This window comes from Dreissena polymorpha, chromosome 3 (assembly GCF_020536995.1).
Source record: "Dreissena polymorpha isolate Duluth1 chromosome 3, UMN_Dpol_1.0, whole genome shotgun sequence".
Lineage (NCBI taxonomy): Eukaryota > Metazoa > Mollusca > Bivalvia > Myida > Dreissenidae > Dreissena > Dreissena polymorpha.
In genome coordinates, this window is record NC_068357.1 from 70,326,948 (window position 1) to 70,341,647 (window position 14,700).

Consider the following 14,700-nt stretch of genomic DNA (forward strand, 5'->3'; position numbering starts at 1 on the left):
TATCGTGGTGATAATTTTCCTTCGTGAATCAATTGAAAAGGGTACCAATCATAGTTGAGTTCATGCATCAACAATGAAAACATCTTAACACGTTAGGCTTCTATATAGTCAGATCGTTCCGTCCCAGTGTTGTTTTCTTTTTAGAGAATTATTGCCCTCATAATGCCGAAAGGAAATTTCAATAGATATTTGAATTTGCGAGCAAAATCTATGACATTATTGATTTTAATTTGATGAGATTTATGTTTATATTTAATGTACTAACAGGAAAAATGTGAACAGCTAATTCTGCGATTTGCATGGAGCCATTGACCTTTGCATACGAAATCTGTATTTTCCTTCGATCTTCTGAATTTAAAATCATTTATTTTTTTTGTCCTAATAGGCTCAGTATATAGTCAGGTAGTCCCACTCGAATGATTTTTCAGATAGTTTTTGCCCTTTGATAACAAATAGCACATTGTGTAAGTTTTCATTGTTTCAACTCATCATTTCGGGAATAAATGACTAGAGCTTGATGAAACTGTATAATAGAGGCTCCTTGTAAGATGGACAAACAATTGTTGCCAAAACGTTGCGCTCTTAATATATTTCAGTTAGTTCCCTTTAATAATAATTACATTGCCATTGCTGACAATATCTTTTAAACAAGTAAACGCCTATTGTATGACATATAATCAAGCTTCTCTATAAATGATTCATGTGCTCATGCTGTAAGGTCGTTCCGGTTCAGTCAGGTCCGACCCGATCAGAGAGTAACGGCCCTTTGATTTTAAATTGGCATATTTTCCCTTTCTATGCTTACAGTCAATCCATACAATAACAATGCGCATTATCTTGGATCATTAAATGGACCGTGCTCTGTGAAAAGGGGGTTTCATGCATATGCGTAAAGTGTCGTCCCAGATAAGCATGTGCAGTCCGCACAGGCTAATCAGGGACGACACTTTCCGCTTATATGAAATTTTACGTTTGCAGAAAGTCTCTTCTTAGCAAAAATCCAGTTTAGGTGGCAAGTGTCGTCCCTGATTAGCTTGTGCAGACTGCTCAGACTATTCTGGGACGACACTTTACGCACATTCATTTAAGCAACTTTTCACAGAGCAAGGCGCAAATAATTTCTTCCGATAGTGTTGTTTCATTTTGTACACGCCTTTTACAGAGCGTGTCAATATTGCTGAAATATAAAATCGAACCAAATTCACTTAAGCTTTTTAAACTAGCAATTTGTCATTCACTTAAATATGTTTAAAGAATAATATGTAAACGAGTTGGCTGATAAAGATATTTGACAGCAAATATTTCTCTTTTATTCAAAGAACAATAATATGGGGAAGAAAATATGATTATCATAAGGAATATAATGAATTGCAACTATAAACCGCGTGGGCGCAAGGGATAATTATTAAGCGTTTATGTATTCTTATGCAATTTAATATACAATTCGTGCAAATAATATTTGAATAATAGAATACTTCACTATGCACCAACTTTCAATATTATTGACGACATATCAGGCGGGTGTAAAGTGAATCATTAATCATCAGTATAATATATATGTGTCCAACGTGTACTACTTTTATATCTTCGTGTTAAACAGGAAAATAAAGATTGACGCAAAATGTACTATTATGAGAAGAAAGACTTTACATTGTTTACGAATAAGCGTGCACTGAATGTAAGTTTAATTGTTTTTTTACTCTGAGACAAATATAAATTTGTTGAAGTATAAAGGCTTCATCGTCCGTCCTTTGATGCGATGATTTATCATGGTACACCCACAATGCACAGGCCATGGTAAATTTCTTCATCAGAATATCACAAGTTTAAGTATATATGAGCATGGGAATGCGGGGCTTAATGCGATTGCGTAAAGTGTCGTCCCAGATAAAGGCTAATAAGAGGCTAGAGGCTAATTAGAAACAACACTTTCCGCTCAGACTGAATTTTCGATTAGAAGAGACAAACTTTTCAGTAAAAGCGGAAAATGTCTTCCCTGATTAATAATGAGTCGTGTTCTGAGAAAACTGGGCATAATGCATGTGCGTTAAGTGTCGTCCCAGATAAGCCTGTGCAGTCCGCACAGGCTTATGAGAGACGACACTCTCCGCCTAAATTGGATTTTGCTATGAAGAGACTTCATTTAAACGGAAAATGTCATAAAACCGGAAAGTGTCGTCCCTGATTAGCCTGTGCGGACTACACATGCCAATCTGGAACGATACTTTACGCACATGCATTATTGCCAGTTTTCTCAGAACTAGGCTCAATTAAGCTCCTTTTTCCCAGAGATTGACTCATATTGAACACAAAACTTAATGTTAAACAAAACAAACAACATAGTGTGATGGGTACAGGGAGCTTTAGTCTACAAACTAACTAACTAACTAACTAACTAACAAACTCCTACTAATTAAGCGCGCGCAATGTTAAGTTTAAATCATACGCATAAATACACAAATCAATAGTGCGCATACCATTCATGTAAAATACAAATACAGTGCATCATAATTTGACAAAACATAATATTATGTAATAAACAATTACAATAAACAATTACAATACATATCAAAGTTCAAAATGTCCAGATTTCAAACCACATAGCTAATAACTTAATATTCAACAAAATAAGGGGAAGGGAGGGTGGGAAGCCATTCCGAGGAAGAAAACCGCGCGACTGACCAAGAAGCCCGCTCCCTGTTCCCTACAGGTCATGACCTGGTCACGTGATAATGGGCGCGCTGCAAGTTTGTAGTGTTTAAACGATATTAAGAAACTTAATACCACTTAAACAAAACAAACAACATACTGTGAGGGGTACAGGGAGCTTTATTCTACAAGCTTACTAACTGTTGTTGCGTAATCGTTTAGCGCTGCACCGCTTGGTCTGCTGCAGTCATGAATTAGACTGACCTTAGATGAGCCTTTCTTAGGTATCGCGCCGAGAGCAGAAATAATACACGGTCTTTTATCGACGACTTCGTAATGTCCATTTGCAATCTCTGTTAAAATTTGAGATTCACAACGCGCGCGCGCATCAGCATTTGTTGCCGATAGGTAATTATTTACTTCAACATTTTTCGATATTTTTTCCGGGTCGACGATGTTAAAACCAGGCTTTATTCCGTTCAGAATGAACTCGCGATCAAATAATTCACAGGTAAATTCCGCTCCCATGCTTCGAAGATAAGGCTCGTAGATCGTGTTAATGGTTTTTTGGCTGGTCAGCGGGTGTCCCGGCTTCCGGGTTACGGTACCGCACTTGGGTCCAAAGGGGAACGATCCCTTAGCTTTAAGTATACGACAATCGTTCCAAGGTTGTTTCGAAGGGTACGACAGTGTGTGTTGCGTGACGGTACGCGGTCGTTTTGGGAGGAGAATTTGCAGCTCCATGTGTGGGGAAAACGTCCCCCAACGAAAAGCATGCTCAGCTTGGAGCTCCCGGTAGCTGTAATCGAAATTGAGGACGCTGATTTTTGTGGTGTACGCGAGATAAAAGTCAACGTCGGTGCGTTCGATCTGACCGGTGCTTAAGAGATGGTTAAGAAGTCGCATATTGGCAGCCCCCCACTCTTCTATGTAGATTCCGAGGTAAGGGTGGTCTTCTGATGTTTTGAGGACGATTGTTTCCTCCCGGTCGCCACATCCGCTAAGAACGTACTCTCTTCTCTTATTTTGGCGCCGGCGTTTTGTCTTTTCAGTTAGAAATTGCGTGATATGTGTCGCCTTTTTTTGACTGATTTTATAGTAAGTATAGTTCTCGGATCCATGAACATGTCACCGTGCGTTGAAATTTTGTCTGCAGAGGCACTTAACAAATTATCAAATACCTTACATGCCGCTTGCAGTATTTGATCATTGGTCCCTACTTCAGATGATGTTTTGTCCTGGTTTCACCTCAGGAAACCCGATACCTTGCGGGTCGTGAAATACCATAGGGGACAGTGCTGTGCATTTTGGCATGAACTTACATAGGGTAAGTAAATTGGAAAAATTAAATTTTTCAAAGTCCAATTTGAAACAACTGTGTATTAACATTGATAACAAAGGTATTGGCCATGTGATACAATGTAATTTTAGCACAAACTGGCAAACGAGTTAGTTATTAAGATGAAACTATCAGCTTTACATATCTAAAGTGGACAATGAATAACCACATTATATACAAGACGAAGGATTCAAGTTTCTGAAATGATGTTGGATGAAAGCCAAATAATATCATTGCATGTATTAATAAGCATTAAAAGTAAATTTGTATGCATATGTGCCCACATTCACTTACTATAGGCCTCTACAAAGCAAATAACTTTCATAAAAATGGCTGAAAATTAGGTTTTTTTGTCACGAAAAAGAATTAAAAGTCACTACCCACATATGGTTTCCTGGTCCTCCCCAGATGGTATCAATGTTTTCCCAACATGGTCATTAAAAACGAAAATTTCTCCACAATAAATAGTTTTCTGGAGAAACCCTGCTGAGAGGTTATGGCAGACATGTGAAAGTTTGTATAAATCCTTTAATTATTGTAGTGGCTTGCAAATTAGAGAAGTTGTTTCTCCCCTAAATGCCTGAACATGGCCCGTTTTGCCCGATCTTCTACTTCAGGGAGCCACATTTCGCTCATTTTTTAAAGAACATTTCTCAGAATTTTTTCTACATGTAGGCCAATACCTTTGTTATCAATGTTAATACACAGTTGTTTCAAATTGGACTTTGAAAAAATTAATTTTTCCAATTTACTTACCCTATGTAAGTTCATGCCAAAATGGTATTACACGACCCGCAAGGTACCGGGTTTCCTGGGGTGAGTATTTGGGTGACCTTCCTAGAAAGTTGTAACTCTGAACACCACGAATCGAAATTAAATGGTTTCTCGGTTTCATTCTCAACTGATATTTCTAGTTCATTACTTGCCATTGTTATCTGGTTAATGTAATCACGTGTATTAAAACAAAATCATCACAAGCAAAATACAGCCAAGCAATTCCGAGGAAGAAAACCGCGCGACTGACCGAGAAGCCCGCTCCCTGTTCCCTACAGGTCATGACCTGGTCACGTGATAATGGGCGCGCTGCAAGTTTGTAGTGTTTAAACGATATTGAAACTAATACCACTTGTGCCAATGCCCGAGTACAACATGAGAAACCATCGCATAGTGCGAACTCATGTGCAGTAAGAGTATATAACCCGAAACGACAGCACGCCAGGATTAAAGTATTCGCATATTTAAATAACCGCTTATGAATTTATTGTACCATCAACCACATGCTTGTTAAGACATTCTCTATTGCGTTTCTTATGAAGAACTAGTACCTAAATTGCACCTTTGGCATCTTGCTTTTACACTTAATTTTGCTTCCTATTTTAAGTACAAATCAAATCGACAAACATTGTACGAAATTCATGCATACTAATTTAATTTAACAATGAGATATTAGCCATGCATTCATACGTGAATAGTGTACCTAACTCTGAGATTTTGCTGTTTCCGAACATAGCATAAAATGCACGCAACCATTACTAACCACTTGTTGAGGATCGATTAATTTTTTATTTCAAGACCTTTAACAAGGTAACAAACTCATAATTTAGAAAAAAATACAAACTGATAATCTTTTTTTATGAGTGATTGTATTGGTTACCGAAAGGAATGTAGTCTTAACGGGTCTTGACACGTGGCACATTGCACTAACACCCTGTTTTCGTTTCACCGCTATTCATTAGCACAGAAACACCAGGGTCGCTTAAGGACAAGGACCTGACCACTGGTCAACCGGTCATTCACAGGAAAATGACCATTAGCAACTTTCAGGTATTTACAACCCAGTTTCAACAAGGGTTTACTGACCAATTAAATGATCGAGAAAATAATTAAATATGCTAAATCACGCAAGTTCGTGTAATGATTTTATCATTAAATCATTATTTAGTTGTCGTAAAATGAAACTGGCGTCTTATCGAAAATTAAATCTAGCGCTGGACGTGAAGTTAGGATTGTTTGACGAGATTTAGCGACACACTGTGGTTTCCATTCATCTTTTTTGTAAAGAATTATAATTGCTTGTACCGAATCTTCATTTTACACTATCTTAGATGAAAAGCACATAAAATATATAAATAAATTAAGTTTCGTTTGTTAAAAACCATAAACGAAAATCAAACGATATCACAGAAAGTGAAGAAGTGATACAAAAAAATCTTTTGAAGTTCCAGTCATTGCTCCGACTTAAACATTAAATATCCTCATCCTCATCCTCATCCTCATCATCATCATCATCATCATCATCATCATCATCATCATCATCAATATCATCATCATCATCATCATCATCATCATCATCATCATCATCATCATCATCATCATCATCATCATCATCATCATCATCATCATCATCATTATAATTATCATTATCATCATCATCATCATCATCATCATCATCATCATCATCATCATCATCATCATCATCATCATCATCATCATCATCATATTAATCATCATCATCATCTTCTTTTTCTTCTTCTTGTTCATCTTCTTTTACTCCTTTTTCTTCTTCTTCTTCTTCGTCCTCATCATCATTTTAATCATCGTCTGTGTCTATCTTCATGATAGTTTCAGCCTATTATTGTTCATCATAGCAGGATCAATATCGTTCCACCCAAACAGTAAATAAATGCATATGCGCTCAATGTTGACTAATGTCTCCTAATTCCCGGTCAAGGAGTCAAGTATTTTAAGTGACGCTGCTCGAAGTGTGCAAAACCATTTTAATTAGATGATTGTAATGCCAGATACAGATACGCAAACAATTGAGGCTCGGAAATCCAATCACGTCGACCAGACGGCAGACATGGATCGCTCGGGTTGCGAATGTCACTAGTGATACAAACAGGGACCTACACAAACATTGTTTGTGTAGGTTTCCGTTACAAACATAAACATGGTAACATATTAAACGTCTTTGTCGAATGGGTCTCTAAAATCCAAATTTAACTCTTCCGTTGGTAATATACGTTCTGATACATCTGTTTGGTTTATTGGTCTCAATATTGTTGAAGAATAGGCGACATGAATTATTACTGAAAGTTCGGGATGTAAGGTTAGATTTGTAAATATGCAGCTCAACCAAGCGACCGGGTTCATTTCCTGTTGCATAAGTATGCGGGTTGGGGGCTAAAATGTTCAAATAGGGTTTCCTTTGGGTACTCCGCTCCCCCCCCCCCTCGCCCCCCCCCCCCCCTACACACACGCTCATTCAAGCGCAATTGAACACAAAACCGAGGCAAGATCGAGTATCTTTCAGTTGCACATTGCTGTTAAATTACAATGTGTCCCAAATTACGTGCTTCGGGTAGCTATATAGGATACATGCACGTCGGTAGGAGGGCTGGAAACCCCAGGCCTATAGATAATGCAGTCTTAGGCTAGCAAGGACCAACTCCACGTCGAAATAAACAACGTGTCGAATCCCCCTTCCTTTCTTTTCTCGATGACTTGAAGTATTTTATTTTATAAACTTATTTCTTTAACGAACTAAACGATTTTGAAACGCAATTAATAGACTCTGTTCCATGTGACAGTTATTTAATCTATACTATTTCCTACTACTACAAGGATAAATATACGTGTTTGTACAAAATCGAAAGTCCCTCTTTTATTAATGCCCCCGCATTGATTGTTCAAGTGCATGTCACAATCATTCGAGAAGAGTGTGTTATTTAACCTCCGGGCATTCTTTAATTTCATCAACCGCAAATAAAGTTTGAGTTTGTCAGAAGTGGCATCATAAAGCATGTTATGTAAATACAATCTCTTTATCTTGGTGCATGTATTCAGACTTACGTTTACCACGTGTGTTATTACATAGGCTAATATAATGTCATTGCAATAGCTTCGTAAGGATGGTGGCTATGTCAACGTGGTAGTTTTTTAATCTGGACGATAACAGTTCGACTCCCAATGGTGCAAATGTTAAAAATCTCGTAGGTTGTTGTTTTTTAATTTCGTTATACTTGATTAGTTTGTATTACGTTGAATTTATCAAGTCTTAGCATTTAATGTCAAATGAAAGAAAACAACAACTTCAAAACATCTTTGAACAAATAAGTTTATCATCCTTTACGAGAAAGACCTTTGTCCCAACAAAAAAGACACAGAACAGGATACATAAATGGAAGCAGTCCAGGAAATATCTATATCGTGACTTTCAGTTTGAGCCAGCGTGATTGAATCATGGCTTCTGACCATATAAATATATAAGCTTGATATTGGGTATATAATATATGAAGTGCAGTAAAAACATTGCAGACCAAACCATTAACTTACAAGCGTGACGTGACCATGACATTGAGCATGCGTGATTGGCTTATGTCTACAAAACATCGTATCAGTGACCTTGGAATTGTGGCCACATTTCATGAAAAGCCATCGAAGGGTATAGGATTGCAAACATTGTGGTCAAGTTTCGTGATATCCTTCGAAGAGTTTTTGTCATTCGGAATGTGAACGAAAATGGAAAGCCAACGTTTGACCTCCAAAGCGACATTGACCTTGGGCCAGCATGACTCACTCTTACCTACTGTGTAACGCCTAAATTACCTAAACATTGTTGCCATAGTTTATGAAGATTATTCCATGGGTATTAAGAAAAGGATAGGGCACGCTAATAGACTCTTAAACTTTTAAAGTATGACTGTGATCTTAAGCCAGCACGACGGACTCAAAATGTGAAATTTAGAAGTAAAAACATTACAAGGGAGAAAAAAACAACAGCAACAGCAACTTACTGACGCTTATAAATGTATTCCAACGGGTCAGTGTGTACACTTGAATTTCGAATCTAGGGAAAGCCCTGAAATGTTAACTGTACCGATAAATAGTAAATACTTTTCTATTCATATAATCTTGTGTGTAAAGCATTCTAATGAAGAGTACTCGTTTAATACGCGATCCGCGTTGCGTCGGGGAATCAATCATGCGTAAAATACCAAGCAACACATTTTCAAACGTGTTCAGATTAAAGTTTATTAACTACCAACATGTTTATATCAAATTCACATACCTACAATGTCCTTACAACACGGACTATATATATAACTTCTGATTTTTAATAAACACGCGCTTTCCATGAAATACGATAATACATATACGTGCAAAATCAACACTGTTATCGGTTACATATACACTGAAAATAGATTTTTGGAAATCCGTATGCCCATTATTGCAGACATAAGGAATGGTAAACAGTACACTTTACTTCCTGATTTGTTGATGCACGTTCATTTCTTATGACAATTACAATTGGTTGTTACTACTAAGAAAAATGAATAAAAGTAATCATTATTATACTATACAAGTTAATATTTTTACAAGTTTTCGCAATAGCATTGAATCCGTCGAAGTAAACTGGTAAGCGCGAAGTGTTATTTAATGAGTGCCGGTAAATGTGTTTTTAATGAATCGTTTTCTTACATGGCCTCCATTTTTACATAGCCACAACAATGCGTTATTGATATAAATCAACAAAATCAAAGATGAATAATGTTACAAGAAAGATATAAAATAAACACACAAAATGAATTATGGATTTTTTAAAGAAATGCCTAACAATCGTATATGTCATCGTTAACAAAAAATATATTTAATTATATTAATAAGTGTTAATATTTAAAACTGCAATACAGTATCCTTCTGAAACAATTACAATTAGGAAGTTTCTGTCAATGGAAAAAGACCCGTAATTTCGCCGCGTCGTGCGAAAGTATGCCTTAAGTCTTAACTCCAGACCTTCCTGCGCATTCGCACACTGCGCATCATTGCGGGACTTTATAGAGGACATGGAGCTCTTGGCCAGACTGCGCGTTTGTGCAGGCTGGTCGTATATTGCATAAGATTCAGTTTCGCATGACGCAACTGGTATTTAATACTAGCAATCATGTATAGTTGATTTCTTCTTCCGTGTTAATGAAACCATTGTCTTATGAAGTAGATAAACCTGGGCAATCAGTTTCAGCCAATCACATTGACTTCCTGAAAACCGAAAGAAAAACTCATATTTGGCTTCTGGGTTAGTTAACAGCTTCCGAGAAATGAATACATATCGGACATAAAACGCAAGTTTGGAAAATGAAAGATAAAAGGTTATCTTAACGCTTATATTATCAATATGATACATGTTCACTTGATAACTAAAACATTGATGTAGTATGCTTTGTATTCAATAAAAAGAAATCCATGAATATGATATATGTTCACTTTATTACAAAAACATTGAAGTATTATGTTCTGTATTCAACCAGAAGAAATTCTTTACGGTTCCAATATTATTTTTAACAAAGAATTGTCATTGAGCTCTTAGTAGACAATGCATTAATAGACGAAATGTGATTCAGGGTATTTATATAGGCCGTTCTCTGTGAAAAGGGGGTTTAATGCATGCGTAAAGTGTCGTCCAAGATTGGCCTGTGCAGTCCCATGACACTGGTGGAAAGCGTAGTCCCTGCTTAGCCCACGGATATTGAGGATGGATTTAATTGTGTATGTATTTGTTCAACAGTTGTTGATATAAGGAAGAAATACATATAGAAATATTACTATAATCATCCATCTGTTTTTAAGTACGTACAATTGCTGCTATCAACAAATAGGTCGGAACTGATAAAACTGTGTTTATTTGTTAAGGAATCGTTGAGTATAAGATCAAACTTGTTAAATCGTACAACTTATTTAACCAATTGTTCATCCTCTGTATTTCAATATACATTGGTTTTGTATAATGTTTGTAGACGTTGGTGTTATGCGCATACACATGTTGACATATATCACTACCAACCACATGTGATGTTGACGATGTACATTGTGCAAGTCAAATAAAATGTCTGTCTGCCTGTCCTGTGCGCAGTACTCATGCTAATCTGGGACTACACGTTACGCACGTGCATTAAACCGCCTTTCCACAGAGCACGGCCCATATGTATTTTACTAACTGACATGTTCTAATACTTCTTGCAGGGTTAGACATTTAGACTCATTTTGACCATTTAGACTCATTTTGACCATCTGTGTGTATGTTAATTTCGAAAGTTATGTTTTCCTTATGCGCTTGAGGCTGCATTATGTTATAACCCAGAGAGTGACCCAGCACATAAGTGACTGTACTAGACTCACGTAAGTTGGGACACTTCTGGAATTCAAGCTGCTTTTTCTAGCTATTTACTGTTAAGTGACAGATAATTAATTTTGGTGAAGTGTTGTACCGTTATGGGAAGCCGAAGAATAAGGAGGACCCCCCCCCCCCCTCCATTTCGCTTAGGTGACAACCAGCCAAACTCACATGCCCTAGGCGCATGGATTGAACCCAGATCGCTTAGCTGAGAGGCGGATGCACCAAACACTGCTCTAACCGGACAGTCCCCCGTGATCACGCGTGCCCTAACTTGTTCGTTAAAGAATTGTTCTATGAAGTACATATGGGTGTTGTTGAAAATCTTTTCTTTTCGTCCACTGCTTATTTTAGGGACCGTTGGCAAGTGGGTCCTGACTTGGACATCTTTTGATATCAATAGACCTGGCAAAATCACGTACCTTAAACGTAATATTCTTTGAGCAAATTCGACTTATGTGTCATTTATTGTATAAGCAGTTTGATTGGCTGCAGTAGATAAAGGACAAGCGGGTGTTAATAACAATTTCTCTCCTGATTTTTTACGCAGTCTCATTTGCCTCTATATTGAAAAAAAACATTTTAAATTGTTTTTACGTTTAATGGATACTTAATGGCCAGAGTAAGGAGATTATTTAAACAGTATGATAGGTAAAATGATTTTTCTGATACGAATCCATACAGTCTTCGCTTACTAAATATTAGAATTGTGTACTCTGCTGAAGGTGAAAATATCATTTCGATTTAAAGTCAAATCCACATCAATTGATTTTTTTTACGGTCTAGTGGGTAAAACAAAATCGTGAACAAACAATGCACCTCTCTGATTATATTCGATTTCATCTTATTTACATCTCTCTGCGTTGTTTCCAACAAAACAGAACAGACACATACAGTTTAATTGCGCATTAACATTTCCATTTTGGTATAGTTAAAACTTGACGCGACGTTGAAATATCGCCCATGATTGGTCGCTTTAATTCAGCCCGTCTGATCTTATGAAATATTCGCCCAATCAGAGCGCGGAGTCACTCAACCTTTACACGATGTAAAGGTTTTGAATATTAAGACGCAGAAAGATATCGATAAGGTTTTGAGGACATTGGTAGAGCTCACTATCACGTGACCCGTTCTAATTATGATACACGAATTTACGTATCTGCTTATATATAAGTTTAAGTGCAGTTCGTTCACAAGTTCCATGGTTGCTATTTATGATTGTTTTCATACAATTGCGTCTTTTTTCCAGTGTCATCGTAAGAAATGAATTTCATAATACGATACGGAAAAATTGGAATCAACACAACACAACAATATTATTATCAAAATCATCATCATAATCATAAAAATCATCATCATCATCATCATCATCATCATCATCATCATCATCATCATCATACAGATTTTTTTTAAACTAGATAATAAAAAAATAATAAAAAATAGTCGTAAAACTTATATTTCTTATAAGTGATTACCAAAGTTGATTGCGTCAAAATGCTTCCATGAGTTTAAGGATTTTGTAATTACTTATTGTCGTTTATAACTAATTGAATACTTCATTATATACCGCATTGTGTATTATTTAGTAAGATCATAACGTAAAACGGTGATACTGACCGGAGTATTTTGTCAATATTTAATAACAAATTCTTGTATAAGATAACATTTGAATCAATAATTGAAGTCGATTTATGATAACGAAGATCGTATCAATATAACGCATTTATCGTATTTCACATTTCATATCCTATATTTGTATCGTACGTTTTCATTTTTAAATTAGCTCCTAGTTGACACCGTTTTAAGGACATCTGAAAAATATCTCTTGACTTTTTTAATAAGCAAGTTGAATTATGTGCAGCTTTTTTTTAAAGTTTCAATTGCGATTTTTCTACACCAATTATAATACTCAAAATTCGACGATATCTTCGCCTAATTTATATCGATGTTTTTGATATCCCATTAGATGTTCTTTTCATTATAAGTTTAAGTGGTCTAATTACATGCTTTTGAATTATTTTGTTAAAAAATGTTTGATTTATAGCAAATATACCCTTTAATATAAAATGTTAAAAAACACTTGATTGCATTATAGGATGCAAACTGGATATCTGTCATACGTTTATCAAAATTGAACAGAAGCCAAATTATGAGTCACAAAGTTCGGTCGTCAGAAAAACAAAACACTATGTTCTTTTAACCTTCACAATTATCTTGTCAAATATAACAATAGGACAAGACAAGAATAGATAATGCGTGAAAATATAATACTCAACTGTCAAAACAAATTAGAGGCCTACTGAAATAACCCGGTCTATTTCAGCGTTAAACAACAACAGCCTAGTTCTCATATTTACAATGTAATACGATCACAGTTATACAATCAACAACAATGTTTCGTCGAATCACAATAAGATGAAACATAATTTCTGAAAGAAATAAGTTCATGAGATCAATTAGAAAACTGATTTAGTTCCCATGTATCCCGACGCGCACACACGTACACAGGCTCGCACACGCATGTGTGGATATGCGCTTAACAGTGCATGCATATGCGAGGCAAGACGCACGTGCCCGTTGGGGAGAACGAACACTGATTCTGACGAATATTTGGATATAATCCCTGCGGTCTTTAACTTGATATACGAAGGATGAATGAAATGCACCAATAAATGGAACATATGGAACACAGAACATTTGTATAGATCATGAGTTCGTATAAACCATTAACATTGCATAAAGATATTTAATTATGATGTAAGTTGGATAATTGTGCGTCAAAACACAACTGAACCGGCTTTTAGCCACCACTTAAATTCAGATAGAAAAACAAAATATGATTTTTACACGATCAAATTTTCCATGAAATGTTTGTACACAGAGCAGAATAATGCACATCGTCTCTACGAGCGAGTAAACCTAACAGCACCGTCCTCGCAGCTCCCCCCCCCCCCCTTTAACTCCCTGTACACAACACCCACTCAAGCCCCCTTCTACATCCCTGATGTTCCACAACCCAGCTATCTATCGTGCTACATGTCCTGAAAGTCACTGATACTCTGACGCCCATATTGGCAGATTTCTTCTGGACTTACGGGGTTCAAAATGCCCATGAAATCTAAGTCACCAAGATCTGGGAGGGAAGACAAGTTCGCAACGGCACATGATGGAGCGTTGCAATCTACTTCCGATTTGATTTGGTCGGCGAAGATCGTCGTCGGGTAAAAGTCATTCCCTTGAAACACATCCGGCTCTTCCTCCATTTGAAATGGGGTAGTCGTTTCTCGTGGGATGCCGGACTGGCACGGGGCCGGATATCCGGTTGCGCAAGACACGAAGGTGAAATCAAAGTTCGTCTTGTTTTCGAACCCCGGTGTGTTGTTTGGGGAGGGAGAAATCGCTCGCTGACACATGAACTGATGCTCTTCCAGTATTTTCTGCAACATTTCCTTTTCCTGCCTGAGACGTTGATTTTCGTCCTGTAGCATCTTATTCTTAATGACTTCTTCGTCATAACACTGAAAAAAGAACATAATATAAT

At 36.8% G+C, this 14,700-nt stretch overlaps 1 protein-coding gene across 7 annotated transcripts in view; it reads right to left on the reverse strand.

Moving 5' to 3' along the window:
- Window positions 1–13,350: 13,350 nt before the first annotated feature.
- Window positions 13,351–14,700, reverse strand: part of LOC127874670 (fos-related antigen 2-like) — a 46,605-nt gene continuing 45,255 nt past the window's right edge. For all 7 annotated transcript variants that reach the window (XM_052419161.1, XM_052419162.1, XM_052419159.1 and 4 more), the window contains exon 4: window positions 13,351–14,677. In XM_052419161.1, the coding sequence (XP_052275121.1) occupies window positions 14,192–14,677 (486 nt within the window). In that variant the 3' untranslated portion in view covers window positions 13,351–14,191. The remainder of the gene's footprint in view (window positions 14,678–14,700) is intronic.